At 41.6% G+C, this 27,305-nt stretch overlaps 1 protein-coding gene across 2 annotated transcripts in view; it reads left to right on the plus strand.

The window, feature by feature from the left end:
- ANO2 (anoctamin 2) overlaps window positions 1–27,305 on the plus strand; it is a 401,884-nt gene that overhangs the window by 287,373 nt on the left and 87,206 nt on the right. For both annotated transcript variants that reach the window (XM_077468552.1, XM_077468553.1), the window contains one exon: window positions 23,173–23,321. In XM_077468552.1, coding sequence (XP_077324678.1) covers window positions 23,173–23,321 — 149 coding nt within the window. The remainder of the gene's footprint in view (window positions 1–23,172; window positions 23,322–27,305) is intronic.

The following is a 27,305-nucleotide window of genomic DNA, read 5'->3' on the forward strand; positions in this document are numbered from 1 at the left end:
ACAGCACTTTCTCCTAATCCGTCTCTGAATCATTACGATGTTCAATTTCAAACTTCAGAGACCAAAATCAAGCTCTTTGCAAATCAACTCGCCATGTTTGAAGGAATAAAAATGATGACCATGACTCTAAGAACACCATCCTTATAGTCAAGCAGGTGGAAACATTATGCTTTGGGGCTGTTTCTCTGCTAAAGGTACTGGCCAACTTTGCCACATTGAGGAGCCAATGGATGGGGCCATGTATTGTAAAATCTTGGATGAGAACCTACTTCCATCAACCAGAGCACTGAAGATGGGTCGTGGATGGGTCTTCCAGTGTGACAATGACCCAAAACATACCGCCAAGGCAACAAAGGAGTGGCTCAAGAAGAATAAGCATAATAAGGTCATGGTATGGCCTAGACAGTCTCCAGACCTTAATCCTATAGAAAATGTATGGAGGGAGCTGAAATTTCGAGTTGCCAAGTGACGGACAAGAAAGCTCAAGGATTTAGAGAAGATCTGTAAAGAAGAGTGGACCAAAATCCCTCCTGAGCTGTGTGCAAACCTGGTAACCAACTACAAGAAACGTTTTACCTTTGTGCTTGCCAACAAAGGCTTCTCCACCAAGTACTAAGTCATGTTTTGCTTGGGGATCAAATACTTATTTTACTCACTGAACTGCAACTCAATTTATAACATTTGTATTGTGTTTTTTATGGATTTCTGGTTGATATTACCTATGGTAAAATTGATAGACCCTTAATTTCTTTGTAAGTGGCTAAACTTACAAAATCTGCAGGGAATCAAATAATTATGTTCCCCACTTTACACTACGCATATTGATTTGAATAAGCACAGTGATATAGACGGCACTGGCTTGATCTCAAATCTACAGTCATGTTGAATAAATTCTCTCCATAGATGAACAATTAAGCTGTTAGGATTACTTCCTAGAAAGTGATTAGTGAACCAAAGGAAGGATTTAGGCAAGTCATGAAAAGTGGACCTGAGGCTCTGGCTAATACAAAGCATTCTTCAAATTGTAATCATTGGACTATAAGCTTTGATAAGTCAACAGCAAAGCCTTCGGGATTTCAAACATTTTCAGCCCTCGGGTCCATGATACCGATACATCATAATAACAAGCATTTATATTCCCATCTGTGTGATTTGTCGGCTTAGGATTCTCTGGTCCAGAACATAATGTTTCCTTTCTATTAAAGGCAATTTAAGTGCCTCGGGATGCAGCGTTGGCTAGTGCTCCAAATTTTTTTTTTGGGAGGGCGCAAACAAACTGAAAAATGATGAAAAAAAAACCCCATCAATTACAGCCTCACTGTGCCCATCAAACGTAGCCACTGTGCCATCAAACGTAGCCACTGTACCATCAAACGCAACCACTGTGCCATCAAACGCAGCCACTGCACCATCAAATACAGCCACTGTGCCATCAAACGCAGCCACTGTGCACATCAATTGTCGCCACTGTGCCCATCAAACGCCACCACTATGCCCATCAAATGCACCCACTGTGCCATCAAATGCTCCCACTGTGCCCCATCAAATGCTCCCACTGTGCCCATCGCATGCTTCCACTGTGCCCCCCCCCACTGTCTGCCCCGCACTTACCCTGTCTCGGTGGGCAGCGGGAGACAGCGGCAGGTGCCGAGCGATGTTCTCAATGTCTTCTTCTCCCGTTTGATAGGCGTCCAATCACAGTGCCTGACGTTTCAGCCAATCAGTTGACGGGTAATAGACCCAAGCACCTGATTGGCGAAGAGGCTGTACAGTGTTAGGAAAGCGAATATTCATTTGCTTTTCAACAGAGCTGAGTGAACTGTGAGTGCCAAGCATGACACTCGCTGTTTACCTTTTTTGACGCCTATTAGAGCCTATTAAGCTGCTTCAAAAACACCCCCTGCGGCTGTAATTCAGCTGCTCGGCGCCTGAAAAGGGAGCTGGTGCCTGAATAGAGGATGGCAGCGGTGGCCATGAATAGATTCACACAATGCATGAAGCTATCTATTGATGATAGAGGGGGTGGCTGGAGAGAGGGGGTAGCGCCAGTGCACCGTTATGGATGCACCGCCACTGTCAGGATGCTTTATTTAAAGGTGCTTCTCTGTTAAATATGACCATTTATCATTTACCTAGACACATGGTACACTGTCTTCTTGCTTAGTACTGCTGAATAGTGATTGTGTTTTACTGTTCCTGTTTGAGCTTAGACTAAATGAAAACAACAGATACTCTATGTAGTTAATGCGGTAATATAATGCGATTGCAGTCTGTAGATTTTTGAATGCAGGGCTGGACAGAGATGATCATTTTTAGGTGAAGTTTTAGCCTAGGTTACCCATTCAGGGAGAGACCAGACACACAATTCTTAATGTTGAATTTGTCTTGTAAATTGTTTATAGGTTAGCAGTAGTGAATAAAGATTTTTTTTTATTGGGACTGATATAAGGCAATGTAGCACTTAGTATCATAAGGCCTGGGTCCGTGATACCGGATGATGGCTTCTGCTGGAGGGGTGGCAAATACCGGTCCAGACACCAAAATGTTTCTTCAAAACAGGCGTTGTCCCTGAGCTACCCTACTCACCAGGAACCTTCCCTTGCACTATGCACTTTCCCTTACTAGCAGGCATGTACTGGCCATCGGGACTACAGGGAGTTTCCCGGTGGGCCGATGGCTCAGTGGGCTGGACAGGTGCAGTCCTGGAGCCGCTCCCCTCTGACAGTGAGTAATCATGATTTCACTCCTGTTAGGCGGAGCAGCTGCCGTCACTTACTGGAGAGAGCATTAGGCTTTCTGCTCCCTCCAGCTTGCAGGGGGAGATAGACAGCTGGCAGACGTTCCAGCCTCTCTCCCATTATCACTTGTCACTTGGTTGGGAAGATGGATGGAAGATGGATGGAGCCAAATACAGGGCAATCTTAAAAGAAAACCTGTTAGAGACTGCAAAAGACTTGAGATTGGGGCAAAGGTTCACCTTCCAGCAGGACAATGACCCTAAACATACAGCCAGAGCTGCAATGGAATGGTTTAAATCAGGGGTGTCCAAACTTTTTTCAAAGAGGGCCAGATTTGATGAAGTTAACATGTGTGAGGGCCCACTATTTTGCCTGACATTCTGTGAACCATTAAAATTCAGTCTAAGTGTGTTCGTTCGAGCACTAATACATTGCCCAACAATAATTCTCTTGCCTTTGTGCCTGTGTGTGAGAAAAGAGATGAGCTTTTCACTTTTAGCCCTTGTACACACGGTCGGACATTCCAACAACAAAATCCGTCGGATTTTGTCAGACGGATTTTGTCGGAAACTTGTGTTGCATACACACGGTCGGACAAAGTTGTCGGAAAATCCAATCGTATGTAACGTGACGGCGTTATTTCGTTACGACGGGACTACGTTTAGGCTAGTAGCCAATAGCACTTTGTCCGATCGGAATTCTCTACACACAATCGGACAAAGTCCGATCAGATCATGTTGTCGGAAAGTTTTATAGCCCAGCTCTAAAACGTTGTCTGTCGGATATTCCGATGGAAACAGTCCGATGGAGATCACACACAGTCGGATTATCTGACAACACGGTCCGATCGGACATTTTCCGTCAGAATGTCCAACCGTGTGTACAAGGGCTAAGAGAGAAGTTTCAGGAAAAAAACCTTACATTTTAAAGAACTGTGAAGCAAAATAAGGGTCAGTGCCCATCTGCAGCCTCACAAGTGCCATGAATACAGCCCCCCACCCTGATTGCCATGAATTCAGCCCCACCATTGCCATCAGTGCAGCATCCCCATTGCCATGAGTGCAGCACCCCCATTGCCAGGAATGCAGCACCTACCATTGCCAGGAATGCAGTACCCACCATTGCCAGGAATGTAGCACCCACCATGGGAGGGGGGCTGGACGAGCGCCAAAAGATTAAATACAGGAAAAACTCCTGTTTTCTCAGCGGCCTCTTTAATAGAAAATTCCACCTTCTATGATGGACAGAATAGTCGTCCAATGGCAGCGCAGGAGACGGGAGATTAACGTACCTGTCACACAGCATGGCAAGCCCTGCGGCCTGACTTTTCTCCACTGCAGTTATGCAATACAGTCTGGTCATCTCTCTGGCCTCAAGTTTGTGGTTGGTCAGCCAAGAACAGCAGATTACTGATGGGTCATCTGTCTGCTCTCTTCACCTGAGGGTGCATGCCTTGTTAGCACATATGTACAGGGGCTGATTTTAAGACAGATTCAGGTACTTATACTATCTGCATTTAAAATCACATTTCATTATACTCTACTGAATACATAAATTAAGACTAAACACCAACCTCTAGCAAATCACCTTAGTAATTTAAAAAAACGTAACTAATTGGGTCAATTACATGAATCCAGGATCACATAATACGCTTGTCCTGAGTCTTCTTTCTTTTTGACTTCAGATTAGGAGGTCTTTCTTTGGGTACCCACATCATTGACTGGGGACATGAACACTTCCTACCGGCTGTCTATCAGTGGTCCCCTTACAAGCTCCTGAAGACCCCAGCAGTGGCATAAAGACAGCATAATTGGGGAAGGGGGAAAGATACAGGGCTGCTCAGATGGGGACCTAGATTGCAACATTGGTTCACTAGTCTTTACTTTCAAAAGAGGAGCCTTGGCCCTGCACATCAGGGCGGTGCTAGGACTACAAAAGATCCCAGACTAGAGCCCATAGCAGCGAAGTAAAGAAAGTCATATGCTTGAGCGGGCATATATATACATATATAACCTATATATATATATATATATATATATATGTATATGTGTGTGTGTGTGTGTATATATATATATATATATATATATATATATATATATATATATATATAAATATATATATATATATATATATATATATATATAACCCCTAACCCTTTCCCCCTTTAGGAGCCACCTGAAAACTCACTTATTCAGGGATGCCTATCCTACACCCACCTACACCCACCTAACTGTCCCCGAGCCATCCTCATCAAATCATTCCCCACATCTATTACCTTTTGTACCACCACCCTCCCTTTAGAACAGGGGTGCCCAACCTTTTAAAGAGCGAGGGCCACTTAAGCAACTTGGTAACCAGTCGTGGGCCACAATGAGCGGAGTGGGCAGATGACAGGTCATGGCTACTCTATGGGCCCTCCGATCCGATCCAGCCAGATGGAACGGGATGAATTCCCTTCTTTTTTTTTTTTTTTAAGAGGATCGGATTGGAGGCAGGCGGGAGAAAACAGACAAAAGTCTGTTTATATCTGCCGCTCGGTAGAGGTGAATTGAGAGTCCAATTGGGTAGGGTCGATCATGTGAAAAGGGCCTAAACTGCTTTGGCGCTGATATGCTGCGGTTTACCCACACCCGAGTGCACCTGTGTCTATCCTTCGGGTTAAATGAACTTTGCCATAGACTCTGCCTGTGGCAAAAGCCTGCACTGTACAGGAAGCATCGGCTTATGGGGCTCTGCTCTACAGCCACTTTCTTTCTCTACCACCAGCTTCATTCACAACACTGATGCTGTGGTATGACGGGTCTGCAACCTGCGATCTGGGCTTGCTAACCCACCATTCCAGAGCAGGAGGTCACGGGCCACATCAGAGGGCTCCGCGGGCCACTGGTTGGCCACCCCTGCTTTAGAATGTAAGCTCTACGAGCAGGGCCCTCTTGTCCCTTCTGTATTGAATTGTACTGTAATTGTGCTGTCCCCCCTCTACATTGTAAAGCACTGCGTAAACACTTGGCATTATATAAATCGTGTATAATAATAATAATTGTATATCTATATATATATTTATTTTTGGAGTATCACCTGTGTATATATATATATATATATATATATATATATATATATATATATATATACACAGGTGATTCTCAAAAAATTAGAATATTGTGCAAAAGATCATTTATTTCACTAATGCAACTTAAAAGGTGAAACTAATATATGAGAAAGACTCATTACATGCAAAGCAAAATAGTTCAAGCTGTGATTTGTCATAATTGTGATGATTATGGCTTACAGATCATGAAAACCCCAAATCCACAATCTCAGAAATTGTGAACATTACATGCAATCAATAAAACAAGGCTTGTACATAGAGCAATATCTGACCTCTGAAAAGTATAAGCATTTATATGTACTCATCAATATGGCATGACATCGAAGCCTGTGGCACTGCTGAGGTGTTATGGAAGACCAGGATGCTTCAATAGCGGCCTTCAGCTCTTCTGCATTGTTTGGTCTCATGTCTCTCATCTTTCTCTTGGCAATGCCCCGTAGATTGTCTATGGGTTTCAGGTCAGGTGAGTTTGCTGGCCAATGAAGCACAGTAATCCCACGGTCATTGAACCAGGTTTTGGTGCTTTTTTCCGTGTGGGCAGGTGCCAAATCCTGTTGGAAAATGAAGTCAGCATCCCCATAGGGCTTGTCTGCAGAAGGAAGCATGAAGTGCTCCAAAATCTCCTGGTAGACGGCTGCGTTGACCCTGGACTTAATGAAGCACAGTGGACCAACACTAGCAGATGACATGGCTCAAATCAAGACAGACTGTGAAAACTTCAGACTGGACTTCAAGCATCTTGCAGAGTGTGCCTCTCTATTCTTCTTCCATATTCTGTGTCCTTGGTTTCCAAATGAGATGCAAAATTTGCTCTCATCAGAAAAGAGGACTTTGGACCACTGAGCAACAGACCAGGTCTGTTTTTTGTTAGCCCAGGTAAGATGCTTCTGACGTTGTTTGTTGTTCAGGAGTGGCTTGACAAGAGGAATGCGACATTTGAAGCCCATGTCCAGGATCCGTCTGTGTGTGGTGGCTCTTGATGCACTGACTTCAGCCTCAGTCCACTCCTTGTGAAAGTCCCCAACACTTTTGAATGGCCTTTTCCTGACAATCCTCTCCAGGCTGCGGTCAGCCCTGCTGCTTGTGCACCTTTTTCTTCCACACTTTTCCCTTCCATATAACTTTATATTAATGTGCTTTGATACAGCACTTTGGGAACATCCAACTTCTTTTGCAATTACCTTTTGAGGTTTTCCCTCCTTATAGAGGGTGTCAATGATGGTTTTCTGCACAACTGTCAGGTCAGCAGTCTTTTCCATGATTGCAATTCTTATTGAACCAGACTGAGAGACCATTTAAAGGTTCAGGAACCCTTTGCAGGTGTTATGGCTTAATTAGCTGATTAGAGTGGGACACTTTGAGCCTAGAATATTGTACCTTTTCACAATATTCTAATTTTCTGAGATTGTGGATTTGGGGCTTTCATGAGCTGTAAGCCATAATCATCACAATTATGAAAAATCACGGTTTGAACTATCTTACTTTGCATGCAACGAGTCTATATCATATATTAGTTTCACACCTTACATCAGGGTCCCCTGAGCCCCCCTCATTACATCAAGGTCCCCAGAGAGCCCCTTCCTTACATCAGGGTCCCCAGAAATTCCCCCTTACATCAGGGTCCCCAGAGAGCCCCTCCCTTACATCAGGGTCCCCAGAGAGTCCCTTCTTTACAACAGGGTCCCCAGAGAGCCCCCCCCCCCTACATCAGGGTCGCCAGAGAGCTCCCCTTACAACAGGGTCCTCAGAGAACCTCCCCCTTACATTAGGGTCCCCAGAGAGCCTTCCCTCTTAATCAAGGTCCCCAGAGAGCCCCTTCCTTACATCAGGGTTCACAGAGAGCCCCTTCCTTACATCAGGGTCCCCAGAGAGCCCCCCCTTACATCAGGGTCCCCAGAGAGCCCCCCTTACATCAGAGTCCCCAGAGAGGATGGGAGAGAGAGAGAGAGGGGGTGGGTGAGAGAAGGTGAGAGAGAGGGGGTGAGGGAGGGTGAAAGAGAGGGGGTGAGGGAGGGTGATAGAGAGGGGGTGAGGGAGGGTGATAGAGAGGGGGTGAGGGAGGGTGAAAGAGAGGGATGAGGGAGGGGGGAAATAGAGGGATGAGGGAGGGGGAAATAGAGGGGGTGGGAGAGAGTTGGAAAAAGGAAGAGGGGGGTGAGGGCAGGTGAGAGAGAGAGGGGGTGGATGAGAGGGGTTGAGGGAGGGTGAGAGAAAGGGGATGGAAAAGAGAGACACCCTAGCCCTGCCTGCAGTCCCTACTGTCCCAGCCCCTGTCTGTGTGGGAAGGTGTGTATGATGCACCTACCTCCCACCCGTCCTCAGTAAGCCTGTTTTCTTCCTATTTTCCATGACAGTGACAGCTGGGAGAGGAGCTTGGAGAAGGGGTGCAGGCTCTGGGAGGCATCAGGGATGCTGCTCAGGGTGGCGGTGAGGTCTCATCTTCTCTTTCTCACTCCCTCCTGGGCTCTTCCCGTCTGCCCAGGCCTCCCCCTCCCTGTTTGAAAATGCTGCTGTCCTGCACCCCACTGCCCCCGGACCAGCGACGGGACGCTCCAGTCCAGGACCATGACAAGGGGGCTGGGCTCAACTCTTTAGGCCCCATGAGCACTAGCGGAAGAGGAGGATGTGGAATCCTCCTCTGCTAGGAATGCTGGGCAGGGAGGGAGTTGCGGCCGTGATGTCACTGGTTTCTAGACGCTAGGTGGCTGTAGCAACCAGTGGCCAGGAATAGAGTCAGGTGGCGCAGCGGCAAAGCCAGTGCTACCATGGCTCAGTCCGCCCCGGACTTACCTGCTAATTATGGCACTGCATCTACCCAGTAAGAGGGATATTTTTAGAATGAATTAATGAATGGGTGCAAGCAAGGTGGACAACATTTGTCAACAAGTGAGCTTTAAAGTTCAGCTTTATCACCAAACATTTGGATTCACATATAAGCCCAGCTGTGACTGTTTCACTTTCATGTTTTTCGACATATTGCTGCTGTTTCACCACCTACAGTTACCATCCATGTTTAATGAGTAACTTAAGGGCCTCTTCCAAGTAAACATATGTCAGTAATGCTAATGTCGAATAATAACAGAGCCAGGGGAAGATAATTAATGTACGCTAAACATTAGAACCTACAATTTCCATATTTCTGCAGAATGCCGTGACTTTTACAACTGTCGTATAAACACCAGATTTCTGAAAAGTACACAAATCTGAGCCGGCTGGCAAAAAGTGTCTTTTTTGGTGTGTAATTATCCCATTACATTAATCTTGGGCAAGTTGAGTGCTTCATTCACTACCATTTAATTTGGATGCTGTAAACTTCCAGTCGCTTGTAGTCCTAATGCTCTTTGATGTTCTCTCCCCGCTGTTTCTTGAATTAGACAATGTCCGTATAGATTTCGTAAGGGAATTTTAAATTCCTCAAGGCAGGGAACATTCATGTCATAAACAGTTCAGTCTACAGCTTACCCCTTTACGCAAATTGAGTTTATTATGGAAGAACTCAAGATAAATATAAAGAACACAGGTAACAAACTCTACCATGTAATATTACATTTTTTTATTTATTTTTTACTCTGGTAATGTTAGGACTTGTAGAATGTGATCATTTTGGCTTGCTATTTGCTAGCTCAAGGTTAAAATCTGGTGTCCAGTGTGTGTACCTGCTCTGCAAGAGATGAGGAAGAAAGGGGAAGCATGTGATCAAACTACACAAAGAGAGGTCAGATGTGTATTTCGCTTTTTACTGGCCTGGGTCTTCAGTATTCTGAAACTTCAACCTGCATACTGCTCCAATCAACAATGCTGCTCCAGGACCAACCTTATTTCACCAACTTTGGACATGCTCAACTATCTCGGAATACTGGGATTGAGTCCTATCTTTTATATACGATGTGTCAAACTGCCGACTACCAAATAATCCCTTGCTCCTCCAGTTTGGCTATCCGAAACTGTGGAATCCCTCCAATGGTATTCATATATTGATGTTCCAAGAAAACTTTCAGTGGATACTCATAAGTCTTCTGGTGGCTCGTAGAATTATCTTCAAACACTGGATTTCCCCAGTACCGCCCACTCCGTCCGAAATTAAGAGGGAACTTAAAATATTACTATTCAGAGAAAAACTGGAGAGCATACTACAAAATAATGGGTGCAACCAACGCCTGGAATCCAGGTGGCGTTCCTTTATTGACAAAAATCTAACAGCAACTGAGGAATCCTCTACAGATTCCTTTCAACTTCATATCTAGTGGTTTATTGGCCCCAACAGTAAACCTCTCCAAATAAACGAGTTACTATTTTTCTTTTCCAGGGGTTATGACCTACGTTGTTTATAGGCATAAGTTATGAGAACGAACCACGCCTTGGACCCTGGCCCACCCAAGGAATCCGGGAGGGTACAAGCCCAAGATATCCCCATCCCTCTCTTTTCCCTTCTTTCTCTCTATCTACTCTTTCTATCCCTATGTTGCCCCCCCCCCCCCCTCCCAGTGTTTAAATATAATTTTTGAACCTTTTGTGTGACACTATGTTAATAGCTAATATGTATTGCAGCGAATGAGGACATTTTGCCCTGGTTATTCTTCTCCATGTTACTTTGTTATGTGAATAAAACTCAATAAAATAGATTGCAAAAAAAACAAAAAACAAAAAAAATGGAACCTAGAGCACTGTTGATTGAAGCAGCGATCAGGGGGCGTGATGAACCATTTGAGATGCAGTCTCCTGCATTGTGTGTAAGAACTGTGGTCTGACTGTCCAGCGTCTTGCTAGTGCGGGGTATTTTAACCCTTATAAAAGAGTATGCTAAAAATTATAGAAACCAGCCCTAATAGCACACTGCTCTGCGCTTTTTGATGTGAATAAATGCAATAAAATAAAAAATATATATATGAGCGGTACACCACTTATATATAAAAACTTTAAAGCTGCTGCTTTTATAACCAACAATATACAAATATATAAAAAAATGCAACTTAAATTAGGAGTCCACTTTTCATATATGGCAGCTTATAAACACTTTCAGCCAAAGTGAATCAACATTAGTCCTATTCGGTGTCCGGAAAAAATGGTGCTCAATCAACCAGTTCTTATTGTGATTTAAGGTAGAGGGACAGCTTCCACCACGTAATACACCACTTGTGGATCAAAAATGATCCCCCTTTGGGGATGCACTCACCAAACACCTGAAATCAAGAGCCTTCACAATACCATTGAACTTTTCTTCTTTGGCCACTAGATGTCTCCCTTATTGGAATTCCATTTGTCATATAAAGGAACAAACTGTCCAAACATAGCGTAATACTGCTTTCCACTATTTATTATAAAAACAAACCCAATACAAATATGCGTACCAGATAAAGAAATGTTACAGCATTTAAAAAAGTACTATGCCTTGTTTCCTGGTCCTGGTTTGCCTGAGGAGAAACGATTGTTTGCTGTATAGAACAGCGGTTCACTTCCTGCTTCCTCGGCTAACTGGAACGCAGGGTCTGAGGCGCACGCGTCACTTCCAGTATGATTACGCACTGACGCATTTCGTCACTTCCGACTTCATCTGAGGGCGTCAAAGACGCCCTCAGATGATAAATAGTGGAAAGCAGTATTACGCTATGTTTGGACATTTTGTTCTTTTATATGACAAACGGAATTCCAATAAGGGAGACATCTAATGGCCAAAGAAGAAAAGTTCAATGGTATTGTGAAGGCTCTTGATTTCAGGTGTTCGGTGAGTGCATCCCCAAAGGAGGATCGTTTTTGATCCACAAGTAGTGTATTACGTGGTGGAAGCTGTCCCTCTACCTTAAATGACAATAATAACTGGTTGATTGAGCACCATTTTTTCCGGACACCGAATAGGACTAATGTTGATTCACTTTGGTTGAAAGTGTTTATGCGCTGCCATATATGAAAAGTGGACTCTTAATTTAAGTTGCATTTTTTTTATATGTTTGTATTTTAACCCTTACTGCAGCTCTTAGTATATAAAAATGCACAGAAAGAAAAACATGATTATTACTGCATATACATTTATATTTTGCAGGGGTATTCACTCAATGTCTGATGTGTCTACCTCTGCCCCCAGCGCTCATAAATGTGGTCAACTCCCTCCCACCTGGGATTAAATCTCAATATTTAGCTGCTGTTATAAAACCAACCTTATCGTATACATCAAAAATGTGATCAACCTGAAATTCAAATCCAACCACTAACTAACTGTTAGTGGTTGGATTTGAATTTTCAGGTTGATCACATTTTTGATGTATTACTGCATATACAGCCTGACTGCATTGCAGTAATAAATACGGAGGCTTCAAGAGGGCTTTTACATCAATTTTTTTCTCTTCTTGAAATGATTCTCAAGGAGTCCTAAGCCCAGCAAAATGCACATGTTTTTCAAGTCATATCAGGCTGTAATTGCTTTAGACTTGCAGCGGTTCCTCAGCAGGTTCAGGCTTGGAAGGAGAACGTGATATTTCCCTACTTTTTAATTACACCATTTACACAAGAATGCTACTATAGTAAATAACAAACCAGCTTTTCCATTCATAACTTTACATAGTATATTATTAGGGGAAAAGTCATCACTTTTGAAAAAAATGTCTATTGGGTAATAATAACAAAAGAAAAAAAATTGTAGCATTTGTTAAAAAAGAAAGAAGGAACACACTGAAAGAACAAAAATCTTAGTAGTTTTTTTTTTTGTTTTTGTTTTTTTAGATTTACTTAAAGTGTGTGTAAAAATAAAACTTTCATCCGTTTTACTTTAGGATGGAGTGGGAAAGTGATAAAACCTCTGTCAGGTTTTTAATTGCTGTCTGTGTCCCTCCTAAAGAGATTCACCCCCTCTTGGCAGAGAAAGTAAAGGGAATTCCACAATGTTTTCCAAAAGGAACATCTGCTCCAGTGGCAACTGTCCAAATAGGGACTTTCCCTATGTTTGGAGAGATGTCATGTTGTATCTCTTGAACAGGAAGTTCAAGGAAAAATCCCAAATGGGACACAGATGAAAAAAGGAAGGGGAGGGGGGTCTTAAAACAGAATTGAACTATATCTGAGCAACACAAGCAGAAAACGCTATTTAATTTGTTTATAATATTCAACACAAGCACACCCATCCATCCATGTATGCATGCATTCATTTATTCAGAAATTACTTTGAAAAACAGCCCCTAGCATTTCTAGCTGTGGCCAGTTTGAGTAAGGGCAGATGATTTATATAGGATTTGCTTACTGGAATACTGGGTGTGCTTAGCTGAGAAAGCACCTCCTCCAGATGAAAGAGAAGAAAATGCCCATGAAGACTCCTGGGCTGTATGATGACATTTCGGCCTAAGACAGAAACCAGGAGGCAACTCACAAAAATAAATAAATAAATAAAACAAGAAACTATAATATACAGTATTTTCCTTTCAATTTACAAAGACTAACAGCATAAGGATTAAAATATTTAATTGATTGAGAGAGTTTAGTTCTACTTTAACTTTTCTAAACTTTATCCAAAACTAAAAAAGAAAAGGTTTGGCTTTGCATACACCTTAAAGGGGTTTGTCAGTCACCAGCTTTTGGGTCTTTGCTAGTATATTAAAGAGTTCATTTTTTCCTGTCCCCTGATAGTGAGTCCCTCTGAAATAAAATGTTCTCACAGCATCTTTATTTCAAATTGCATGCGCTGAAGAACATAGTAAGCTGGTGGCACTACAGGTAAAGCAACACATTTTCTAGACACCAGCACTGTTATGTGGGGGTGGGAAATGCTTTCCAGGCTGGGGGGTGTTGGTAATATGAGTATAATCAGTGTGAGAAACCAGCATTTAAAGTGCAAATCTAGTTTTTATTGTCCCGTCCCCCTGAGCCCCCATCCCCCTGAACAAAGAAATTATATATATACATCATGGCTGCTTTGTTATATGTCTCAAACCCAAATGCTGCATGCGTAGCTTCCAGATGTCCCTGATTTCAAGGGAATATCCATGATTTGGTACAAAGTCCCTCTACTCCTCTTTCCACCTCATTTGTCTCTCATTTTGGTCTGATCTATATAGTTTTTCGACAACAAAACCCATGGAATTTTGTTCAAAGGTCGTTGGCTCCAACTTGTCTTGCATACACACGGTCACACAAATGTTGGCCAGCTCCTTCTGCTTGATTCTGAGCATGCGTGAACTTTTGTGCGTCGGACTTGTGCACACACGATTGGAAATTCCGACAAAGTTTTGTTGGTGGAAAATTTGGGAACCTGCTAGCCAACATTTGTTGGCGGAAAGTCCGACAACAAATGTTTGATGGAGCATACACACACTCTGACTTTCAGCCAACAAGCTCACATCCAACATTTGTTGACGGAAATTCCGATTGTGTGTACGGGGCATTATGCTTGCCAAACAGATCTTGAGGTCCATTCTCTCAGTATTAGCTTCTTTATTCAAAAGTCACAATAACCTTTACATCTTGCTTGCTTCTAATGCAGAGCATGTTATGTATATTGTTAATTATCTTACCCAAATATGGAGAACAAGAGAACAAGACCCAGATGGCCATGAGGATAAATTGTAACTGGATGCCACATGTACTCCACCACGTTACTCAGGGCATCACTCTTCATGTTATACAACGTCCTTTGCTTCTGTTTAGTCTGTGACTCTGCAAGACACTGAAGCAAATGCAAATCAAAATATCAATAGAAATCCCCTGTAGCAGGAACAGGACACATTGTACTAAATTGTTCCAGGGGCCAGTAAGGAATGAAAAAAGCTTACCCCGCTAGACAATAGATATTTTGTTATGGATATTATTCGGCAAATTTGGTTTAAGTGCCTAGGAGTTCCATTTCAAAACCAACAAAGCATTGCTCAAGAGAACAAATTGTTAGCATGAAAACAAAGATGTATTTTCAATCATAGCGTGCATGTGTGTCATTGACATACATGGGCATCACTGTTGTCTATTTAGCAGCACAGCTAATAACACAAATAGCAAAGGGCACTCAGAGATTTATTTCCTTTCTCTTCCTCCATTCGTTTTGTTCCAGCTGAGAGAGTGAGACTTACCCTGTTTCCCCGATAGTAAGACACCCCCGATTGTAAGACGTATCGGGAATTTCAGAGGGGTCGGCTAATATAAGCCGTACCCCGAAAGTAAGACATATGTCTTACTTTCTGGGAAACACGGGGGTATTGCCGCCTCCCTCTCATCTAGCTGCGCGCCGCCTCCTGCCCACGTCCGCACCGTCCCCCTCTCCATACGTCGCCGCGTCTGCCATTTCCCTCTGATCTTAATGAGCGCCGCCTCCTGCCCACGCCTGAGCCGTCCCCCTCTCCATACGTCACCGCGCCGTCCCCTGCACTTGTCACTGCCGCCTCCTGCTTAAAATACGGTAATGCACACAGTATTAATCATACATCAGTAAAACATACACACTGGCATACTGGGGTATCATCTGCTGTATGTAACCCAGTGGGTATCAGCAGGTGTCACACTGGATTAAATACAGCAGGTGGTACTGTATCACACATAAATCTGTTTTATCTTCCAGTATTCCACTGTTCGTTCTTACCATTTTTCATTGTTTTACATGTTATGCAATGTTGTAACAAGACATTCTTGGCACTTCCTTTTATAAAACTGTTTTGTGGTGAATACAATACTGTTCAGGTTGTTAATAAATGTTAATTTTATGGTTAAAACAAAAAATTCGACAATTTTTTTCCAATATAAGACATACCCCGAAAGTAAGACATAGTGGGGCTTTTGGGGATAAAAAGAAAGTAAGACACTGTCTTACTTTCGGGGAAACACGGTATATGTTGCTGCTATAAAAGTGGTGTTTATAAAATAAGGGGATTTATTTTAAAGCAACAAATCAGATCTGAGCTTTTCATTTTAATTGCAATTGCCCCCAACTGATAGTCAAAAGTAGAAATGAGACAGTTCCTGCTTATCACAGTTCTTTTATAAGCATCTGGACTTATTCCGTATAACCTTATGCTGTATACACGATGAGATTCTTGGACGAATGATTGTCCGTTTTTTTTGGATGCTAATCTCAGATCGAATCTGGTGAGTTTACTAAAGTCACAAAAATTTGGGTACGATAGAATAAAAATTCGGAAGTGATGTCATGTGTTGTAATGCATTTGTATTGCATTTTTGAACGACAGCTGCACTGATTAAAAAAAAAATCATACGATCTGACATCATCTGAAAAATAAAATTTGTGCATGTCCGATCAAATAATATCAGATGAACTGTCCCGATCGGCTCTCGAAAGCTCTGTACTAACGATCAGATTATCGTAAGATCGCTATGAAATCTGTATTTTTTTTTATATGATTTTCTGATTGTGTGTACCAGGCATTACTCCTTATAACCCACAGCAACTAATCCTATACCAGTTTGCTATGTTACAAAAAAGACTTAAAGCGGAGTTATGCTTAAAAAAAAAAGTTGAAATTCAGCAGCTACAAATACTGCAGCTGCTGACTTTAAATAATTGGACACTTACCTGTCCCAGGGTCCAGCTATGTGGGAGAACAAAGCCTTGCTTGTCTCCCCCTCCCCTCTGCGGCGCCATCATTGTAACTGTGGGCGCCCAGCTGTGGCTTCACAGCTGGGCACCCACTGCGCATGCACGCGCCGTGACTGGCCGGGCAATTATCTGGGACCTGTGCCGTGTCCCAGATGATTGCCGAGCGGAAGTAGGGAGAGATGATCAACCTTCCGGTGGCGCTGTGCTCTGGGAGGAAGTGGGAGCCGGGACCCTCTAAAAAGATGGTAAACGCCCCCCCCCCCATAAAAAATGACATGTCAAATGTGGCATGTCAGATGGTCACCTCCCTTAAAGCAGAAGTTCTATTTTTGGATGGAATTCCGCTTTAAAATGATTGTAAACCTCGTAAAACAACCCATTCAGTTTCAAATTGAAATGAAAGAAAATGTTTGTAAATAAAACATTGTACATACCTTTTTTCCCTTTTGTGATCACATTCTTTCTGTTCTCAGCTGCATAAGAGCTGAAGGGAGGAAAAACGGGGGGGGGGGGGGGGGGTCATGCCAGGGCAAGTCTGATCATTGGAGGAGAGCAGCACAGCTAGGGAACTGACTCTTCTGCCTAGTATGATCAATTTTTGATAGGAAAGCAGAGGGACTGGCAGGAACACCAGGAATTTCACACAGAGGAAGCAATACAAAGAGAACAGGATACTTTTTCATACAATTACATTGTACAGCAGGCCCCTATCAGGAAAAATGTTGGGCGAACAGTTCAGCCTACGCATGAGTTTGGCCAAGCATTGGCTGTTCGCCCCGTTCGGGGAACACCCAAGTTTGCAGGGTGTTCTACCCGCCCAATCAGGCTGCAGTAAAAGCTGGTTGTTAAGGAGGGAGGCCAGGAAGCTGGCCGCAGTGTCCTTAACAACCAATGAATCATCAGTTTCCCCACTGACAGCTGGATAAATAAAGAAAAAATTGCCGGTGAAAATAGTAAAAAGAAAAATAAATGCGTGTGGTCTCCCTAAAATTCATACCAGACCCTTATCCGAGCATGCAGCTCGCCATTACAATAAAGAACCTACTTTTTTCCAGTTGCAAGAGTGCACTGATATCTTATATCTGATATGATCTGATATCTTAATTACCCTAAAATAAACATTTTTTCAGTTAATTTACAGTATGAGCCTTTTCTGTATTTAAACCAGGTGATCAGAACTTACCTCCTCTTAAGGAATGAATGAATTTGTTTCAGTTAAAGTCCAGTTTGAAGGATTTTTTTTTTGATCCAGTAAAAGGCCTGATTTTGTCATGTATGGGTTCTCTAGGTAGTATTCTGTTGTTTGTCTAATTATGCAGGCAAGTCAATAAAGCAATCAGCTGACCAGAGAACTACAAGGTTAGATGTGCAGGCATGGGCTAATCACCCTGACCCTTACCCTTCAGCTTCTCCCCATAAATTTGTACTCTAAAGGTAGACATACACGGGTAGAATTTTGTTTGAATGTTTGAATAGGAATTCTGCAAACTCTTCATCATATTAATTAAATAGTACCATCAGTGACTTGACAAACTTCACTAGAAAGCCCTTAAAATGTTCGTTCGGAATTACAATGACAATTGTTTAAGCTTTAACATTCGATTTCGGCATGCATGGAAGTAATTTCATGTTTGTGCCACCGACCCTACCAAATACCATAAATACTATACAGTATATAAAATGAATCAATGTTCATGACAGGCAATAAAAGTTCTACATCCAGATCAAACTTTACCCAATAGGTAAAATTTTTCGAAAAATGGAAACCACATTCACAGTTAGAATTTTGTTAGTTCAGATACGAAACAAGAAACCTTTTCCATCTTTTGCTTTTGATTTTACCTGTCACTGCAGTCAACGATGATCATCGAATTGTCCCCTTTAACCATAAAAGTATAAAGCAAATGTTTTGAAAATGACCATGTTTGAATATAATTCTATCCATTGACTAGCTTAAGGCTGGGCATAAACAGCTACAATTTTACCCATTCAGCCCGTGTGAGACAGAGAAAAAAAAATAACTTGATTCCGTCATCCATGCTTAAAGGCGTGGATGGAGGAATCTCAATTCTATTCAGACACCTGCTGCTTCTGAACAGTGATTGAATGTTATAGGATGCACTAACTGTTCAGCTAATAGTTTTACAATTGGCTCATCAAACCGTGATGCTTAAAGGCCCTATGGCTCTAATTTCAGTCATTTTAGCAGGAATTTAAATTGTCTATGGGGACCTTTATTGGTTGCAAGTATGGAACAGATCAACTAAACACCCAAAACACCGAAGTACTTTTGAGGACTAATAGGGCAAGGTGTTTTAAAACTTCCCCCATAGTGTAGCCAGAGGTTTGCGGTGATGCCAATAAGTCAATGGAAAACAGCTGGATCAAGTGATTGTTATCAGTTACCTTTAACACTTACTGACTACTACCATTCTTTGGGACATTTTGTGTAGGAATAAAAATGTTGGGTATCTGAAGTTACTATCCCTAGACTTGGCAACTCAAGAGCTTTCTTCATGTTGAACAGACAGCTGGGCTGTTCTCTAACATGCCTAGAGAGCTGAAGAATCTCATTTGATTATCACTTATGTCACACAGAAAATCTTGGTCTTCTAAACCAACTTCATACAACAACACAGGATTAGAGGAGTTTTCTGTTCACAGAAGAGTGATGATAAGTCCAGGACGATGCTACATTCATCGGTATGCATTCCATTCATATCACAGAGGTCAATGATTTACTCTGTTCCCACCATTGACGTCAGTGATGAATGCATATAAAAGATCCAAACGTATTACTAATAAGCAGTATTTATAAACATAAATATTTATCTTCATAACAATATATAATTTTACAAAATCTTCCGGGAATATTCTCTTGTAGCAAGAAATGTATTTTTGTGTTTGTCACTTTGTCCTCGGCCATTATCATAGTTTTGCCACTAGAGAGCGCTGTTTTAACAACACACTGTACTTTCCTACCCTAGTCACCGTAAGATGGCTGCTTCTAAAAATGTTAACAAATGTTACTGTATGGAGTAATACAAATATTTGTGTAGCTAAAAATATGTCTGCATGTTATACTGAGCACTTACTGAATTAAAGAAGTGGCAGTGAAATAGTCAGCTTTGAAAATAATCTTATCTGCTAATGCATGTTTGGACTCTTTAAATTCCAGATGCTTTCAATAGGAAATTATAACATTTGGCATGCAACAAATTGTGCATTTTGTGCACTACTGTAAAGCTTTTTATTGACCAAGGTAATTCATTTAAAATGTCATAAAAGAATGAGAAGATTTTAAAAATACTGGTTGTAAAGCATCCCTCTGTTGACTTTGCTCCTTTGTAAAATTGACAGCGACTAGCCTCGTAAAACCCCAGCTACAGGTGCTATGCCTATTTTGTATTTTTAAAGTTGATAACTTCCCTATCATGCCTTATAGAGCCAAATTATTCAGTAAAGTGGAGTTAAACCTTAAAATATTTAAGGTATCTATTGTAGTCAATAAATGTAATATTACAGTGAGTTGTGCTTGCGTCAAAATGTTATTTGAAAGTACAGTATCGTATCCATATGTGTGTATATTATATATGTTCTATGTATATATATTATATATTTCCTACAATCCTTTGCACCCAAATCAAACAAAACTTTCCAGTGCCGACTCCAAAGCCTTCTATTCCTTATATGTTTTTAAAACACCCTTGTTAAGGGCGTTTTAACACCCATGTTCTGCACACAGGGCTTACTGTAGGATGCAGTGATTGTGTAACATTGACATACAGCGGGGAAAAAATTATTTGATCCCCTGCAGATTTTGTACGTTTGCCCCCTTACAACAAAATGAAGGGTCCATATTTTTTTTATCATAGCTGTATTTTAAATGATAGAGACAGAATATCAACCAAAAATCCAGAAAAAAAAACAAATGATGCAAATGTTATAAATTAAGTTGCAGTTCAGTGAGTAAAATAAGTATTTGACCCCATAGCAAAACATGACTTAGTACTTGGTGGAGAAACCCTTGTTGTTTCTTGTAGTTGCGTACCAAGTTTTTTTGCACACATCTCAAGAGGTATTTTGGTCCACTCTACTTTACAGATCTTCTCTAAATCCTTGAGGGTTCTTGGCTGTTGCTTGGCAACTCGAAGTTTCAGCTCCCATAAATGTTCTATATGATTAAGGTCTGGAGACTGGCTAGGCCACTCTTTGACCTTAACCACTTCAGCCCCGGAAGATTTGGCTGCTTAATGACCAGGCCATTTTTTATACGGCACTGTAGCACTTTATCTGACAATTGCGCTGTTGTGCGACACTGTACCCAAACAAAATTGATCTATTTTTCCCAAAAATAGAGCTTTCTTTTAGTGGTATTTCATCATCTCTGCGCTATAAACAAAAAAATAGTGCCAATTTTGAAAAAAAAAAAACACAATATTTTGTACTTTTTGCTATAAGAAATATCCCAATTTTTTTTTTAAAAAGTACATTTTTTTCTTCAGTTTAGACCGATAGGCATGTATTGATTGGTTTGCACAAAAGTTATAGCATCTACAAACTATGGGAAAGATTTATGGCATTTTAATTATTATTATTTTTTTTTTACTAGTAATGGTTGTGATCTGCGAGTTTTATTGGGACTGCGACATTATGGCAGACAAATCGGACACTTTTCACACATTTTTGGGACCATTGACACTTATACAGGATAAATGCTATAAAATGCACTAATTACTGTGTAAATGTCAATGGCAGGGAAGGGGTTAACACTAGGGGTTAACTGTGTTCCCTTTTGTGTGTTCTAGCTGTAGGGGGATGGAACTGACTAGAGGAGATGACAGATCATTGTTCCTAGCTAGTAAGAGCAGACGATCTGTCTCTCCTCTCCTCACAGAACAGGGAATTGTGTGTTTACACACACACGTCCCTGTTCTGGCTTTCGTGCCCACAATCACACATGGCCGCCAGTCATAGCGACTGCCAGCCACACGCATCGGCACCCCCGCAGTATAGCGGGCATGCCACATGCCTCCGGCGGTGCACACATGCCTGCTATCCCCGCTTAAAGGGCCAACGTACAGCTACAACAACTCATGGGAACGTGCTGACCTGCCACAGTATAATGACGGCAGCTGGCCGGCAAGTGGTTAATGTATTTCTTCTTGATCCACTATTTGTTGCCTTGGTGGTATGTTTTGGGTCATTGTCATGATGGAAGACCAATCCACGACCCATCTTCAGTGTTCTGGCTCAGGGAAGAAGGTTCTCGTTTAAGATTTTTCAATACATGACCCATCTTGTCCATTGGCCCCTCAGTGAGGCAAAGTCGGCCTGTACCTTTAGCAGACAAACAGCCCCAAAGCATAATGTTTCCACCTCAGTGCTTGAGTGTAGAAATGGTGTTCTTAGGGTCATAGTCAGCATGTTTCTTCCTTAAAACATGGCGAGTCAAGGTAATACCAAAGAGCTCAAATTTGGTCTCATCTGACCACAGCACTTTCTTCCAATCCTTATCTAAATCAAATCATTTAGATGTTCATCGGCAAACTTCAGCTAGGCCTGTACATGTTCCTTCTTGAGGAGGGAGGCCTTGTGGGCGCTGCAGAATTTCAATCCATAGCGGCATATTGTGTTACCAATAGTTTATTGACTGTGCTCCCAACTGCATTGAGATCTTTCAGAAGCATCTTTCATGTAGTTCTGGGCTGATCCCTTTCTTTTCTCATGATCATCCTTACCCCATGAGGCAAACTCTTGCATGGAGCTTCAGAGCGAGAACGATTGATGTTTTTTTTTTTATTTCTTCCATTTGCCAATAATCGCTCAAACAGTTGTCTCCTTCTTGCCAAGCTTCTTGCTGAGGGTCTTTTAGGCCATTCCAGTCTTCTGTAGGTCTATAATCTTGTCTCTTACATCCTTTAGCTCTTTGGTCTTGCCCATGATGGTGGGTGTGAATGGAAGAAAGAGATTCTGTGGACGTGTCTTTTATAAACATAACGAACTGTTGTTAGGAGCCGATTCTTAAATTGACAAGACTTATCTGTGTACCATATGAGCACATACTGCAGCCAGTCTGTGGGAGCTAGAATTATTGCTGGTTGGTAGGGGATCAAATACTTATTTTACTCACTGAACTGCAACTAAATTTATAACATTTGTATCATGTACTTTCTTGGATTTTTGGTTGATATTCTATCTCTTATTATTTAAAATACACCTATGATAACAATTACAGACCCTTCATTTCTTTGTAAGTGGGCAAACTTACAAAATCTACAGGGGATCAAATAATTATATTTCCCACGATACATTATTTATTAGTAATCAGGTGTTATTTATTTGAACTGCAAAAAGCATTTGAGCCTTACAAGCTCAGCAGTGATCAGAGAATTTAATTGAACACTGTATTGGGATGAAAAACAAAAGCCATTGACAGGTAAGATGCATCCCTTATCCACTTGTCTAGTCTATGCTATATTTTCAAGCTGAACTGGGAGTGTACCTTTAAGGATTCATTAAATATTCCTTTAATGTTGCAATGGCCGGAAAATATTCTGTGCTCAGCATTTTGGATTAATGAAATCATTTGTGATGCATTGGCATTCTTCTTTGTAAGATCAGGATATGAGTCATTATGATTTTATGGATTTTGTAAAAGATTTTGCTTTTCCAATAAGCCTTTACTAAATTTTCGTTTATTAGCTAAAGCAGTTGTTGCATGGCCAACGAATAGAGCATAGCTAACTACAATTTTTTTTTAAAAGCTGGCACAAAAAGATTTTATGTTTCCTTCATTTCAGGAAATTGAAAAAATTGTTCAGAAAGTTGAAGGATGAAAGGACAGACTCACGGAAGAATAGTCTGCACAATTCTAGAGAACATCAGCAATGGGTCCGTGACTATGCTTTGGAGCCATTTACTGGACTGACACCAGAATACATGGAGATGAGTAAGGGCTGGCTTATGTGCAATGTTTGTATTGTTCTGAATGTTAGTGGTTCAAGAGTATTTATGTAGTTATGGTAATATATGAGGCTAAATGTTTATGGACAACTGACTATGAAACCTATATAAGCTCGTTGGACATCCCATTTCAAAATAATGGGCATTGCTGTGGAGTTAGGCTCCTTTCCCTCTTGTACGACATGACAATCATACGACTGTGGATCCGACTTTGACCAACGACTTGAAGTGTGAAATGGGTCCGACTTCAATGAACAGGGATCTGACTTTAATCCCGACAATACCAGGCACTGTCTGGAATGATCCTTTAGGGGGAACTACACACACAACGTAGAAGAAAAAAACCGGCAGGGGTTCCCCCTCCAAGAGCATACCAGTCTGGTGTGGATTTTAAGGGGAATCCCCCTCCTTAACCGTACCAGCCTGCATGCCCTCAACATGGGAGGAGTGGGTGCTTTGGAGTAGAGGGGCGCTGCGCCCCTCCAACCCAAAGCACCTTGCCCCCATGTTGATGGGGACAAGGGCCTCTTCCCGACAACCCTGGCTGTTGGTTGTCGGGGTCTGCAGGCGGGGAGCTTACCGAAACCTGGAAGCCCCCTTTAACAAGGAGTCCCCCTTTAACAAGTAAGCTGATGGGAGTTGCTGCACTCTCAAGGTTTTTTATTTTAATTCCTAGAATACATTAAGTTAAAAAATATTCTGCCTTTAGAACCACTTTAAGGTACCCCACTTACAACGATACACTATTCAGAAGATATGCTATTTATCACCACCCTTTGGACATGCTCCTGTAACCAGTTTTCGACCTATGTACATCCACTATCGTCAATGAACACAGATCTCAATTTGTAAATTAAGTGTTTATTATCTCCTTATCATCCCCTCCAATAGTTTACATACTATTGATGTTACGTTGACTGGTCTGTAGTTTTCAGGTATATATCTTGGCCCTTTTTTGGATTTCAGTACCACGTTAGCTTTTTGCCAATCTGCCAGTACCATTCCAGTCACTAAGCTGTCCTTAAAAGTTAGAAATAACAGTCTGGCTATAAACTGGCTAAGTTCTTTCAGTACTGTTGGGTATAAGCCACCTAGCCATAAACTGAGTATAGCCTCGAATACAAAATATACGTAATACATATAACAGTACCATCATCCCAATTGATAATTGTCAAGAATTGGGAATTCTAAGGATATTGGGGCAGTTGCTGAGGCTGCTCCCTTGATATCCACACCCAAAAATGTTTGTTGAGGGGACTATTGCGGTACTAAATAAATCATAAAAGACTTTGTTATAAAAAAATTACAAGTAATTTAATAAGGACAAAAAAATGAAATCCATCAAAACTTTCATATTGCTAAAATCATATACACCACAATTTAATAAACTACCGACGGGTAAGCCCGTAAGGTTTCTATTGAAGAGGGGTACAGAAACGTTTCCTCTACCGGTTTCGCGGCGAACCGCTTCTTCAGGAGGATAGTCTACAGAGTAAATAAAAATATTTGCAAATAATCAAATAGCAGCGAATCATATAATGACATAACAGAAGAGTTACAGTAATTTAAATAGCGAGGGGATCAGCTCACCCACAAAGGAGGAAGCAGTAGATCACAGGACCCATCGGTTTCCTCCCACGGCAGATGCGGGGGGTTGTAAAGGACTCTTTAAATTTAAACAGATATATATGATATGAGAGTTAAAGTGAGATGAGACATTAACCTATACACACCTAAAGAGCAATATATAGGTGAAAAGGGATGGAAAATAGACTGTGTGTAGGGGCTGTAAAAAGAGCCTATAAAAAGGAAGTGCTTCATTGTGCATCCTAAGGTGTCCTACGCAAGTAAAAAATTACCAAAGAAATGTGACCAAATTGGGAAGAAAAGGAAAAAGAAATGTGGAAAAGGGCAAACCACCACAAAAAATAGGGTAAAAAGGATATAAGTGAAACAAGTGTGAAAGTAAAAGCCAAACATACCGTTTGTGCTATATTATCCAGTGCATACCACCCATGTTCATAGAGGGAGATCGAACAGGGCAACACCATAGTAGCCAAAGAATACAAATGTATAGTGTGCAGGGCAGGTATCACCTACTATATATATAATACACTCCCCAAAGGGAGGAACTGGTAAGCATGTATGCACAGGTTGCTGTTGTAGATGGACACCACAGGTGTATTGCAGGTTAGCACACCAGGTAATCATGATAATTAATATGGTAGTTCATTAGCCAGGAAACAAACATGAACCTGGGTATTGATCGCCATCTGTGGTCCTGGTGATTTATTCACATTATGTTTTTCAATTCTTTTTTGAACATTGGCTTCTGTTAGCCACAATGGTATATTCCGTGTTGTGTTACTAACAATACTCTCTCAAAATCCTCCTAATGTACCAGCAGTTCCAGTTCCTTCATTTTATTAATCAAACTTCTAGCATTGCTGAACATGCCTTTTAATTTTGTACAAGCACATATTATTTTCTCCTTGTTTGTTGTGAAGCTGCAATAGGATTCTGTCAACCTATGCCCATTTGTCTTTAGTCTATTTACACTACCAACTTTGCCCACAGTAATATCCTTTGTCCTTTGCTCACTGCCTGGTATAACTTACTCTGATTTCCCTCCACCACCACCTAGTTTAAAAGTTCCTCCAACCCTTTGGTCATCTTCTCCGACAGCAGTACTGCATGCTTCTCATTTAGATGCAGTCTGTCCCAGATATAGCACTGGTAACTGACCGAAAAGTCAGCTCAGTTCTCCATGAACCCAAAACCCTCCTTCCTGCACCAGTTCTTAGCCACTTGTTGAGTTCCCTAAGCTTCTCATTTAGATGCAGTCTGTCCCAGATATAGCACTGGTAACTGACCGAAAAGTCAGCTCAGTTCTCCATGAACCCAAAACCCTCCTTCCTGCACCAGTTCTTAGCCACTTGTTGAGTTCCCTAAGCTCCCGCTGCCTCTATCTTGTGTAGCTCGAGGTACAGGCTGTATTACTGAGAATTCTGCCCTGGAGGTCCTATACTTTAATATGGCACCTACTGTAAGTCCCTAAAATAATTTTATAGGATGCTCCATCTTCCTCTTTGTCATTGGTACCAATATGTACCATGATGGCTGGGTCTTTTCCTGCCCCACCCAACAGTCTATTCATCTTCTCCACAACGTGGGGAATCCAGTAAACACCTGGTAAACAGTTAGGCAATCATGGTCTTTGTGACAGTTTGTCCTATCTGTCCTTCTAATAACTAAGTCCCCTACCACCAGAATCTGTCTATCCTTTTTTTTTAACCTTGACTCCCTCCTCGGTGGAGGCGTTGGTCCCCTGGCAGCTAGGGGATGCACTCTGCTCCCTGGGCAGTAATTATTGGGATGTGTGAGGTCAGATCACCTCTGTTTGCATATCCATATCCCCACCCCCCTCTATACTGGTACCTGCCAGCACCTGATGGCTTTGCAGTTGTATGGATCAAAAAAATTGCATGCCAATTGTAGCATGTCAGGGGGGCGAGGGGTGCTTAAAGCGGAAGTTCCACTTTTGGGTTCCAACTCCTCTTTAATAATTTCTTTTAAACTGCAACACCAGTTTTAAAAGATTTGAATTTGAGGATCAAATAATACCAGACTGGAAAGAATGTAAAATGTTATGGAGTAATAAGAACATATTTCATGTCCATGGAGATATTATTACCTATTTACATCCGTAAGGCACAGAAGAATGGCCATTAGTGAAACAGGTGCATCGGGTTAAAAATCTGATGCACACAATAGCCATTTTGCCACTACAGGTATAGCCATACAGATATAATATACTGTATTTTGTAAACTGAGTGTCCAGTGTTCTACATTTCTACCATGTATTTTGATTAATAGTGACCATACTTTAACCATACTATCAGGCATCAACTCACTACAGCTTGACCTGTAAGTAACCAGCGGATTTCACTCAGACAGTGTTCAGAAGCTG

The sequence above is a fragment of the Lithobates pipiens genome, unplaced genomic scaffold (assembly GCF_037356315.1).
Source record: "Lithobates pipiens isolate NorthernLeopardFrog02 unplaced genomic scaffold, aLitPip1_a1.2 Scaffold_8, whole genome shotgun sequence".
NCBI classification, from domain to species: Eukaryota; Metazoa; Chordata; class Amphibia; order Anura; family Ranidae; genus Lithobates; species Lithobates pipiens.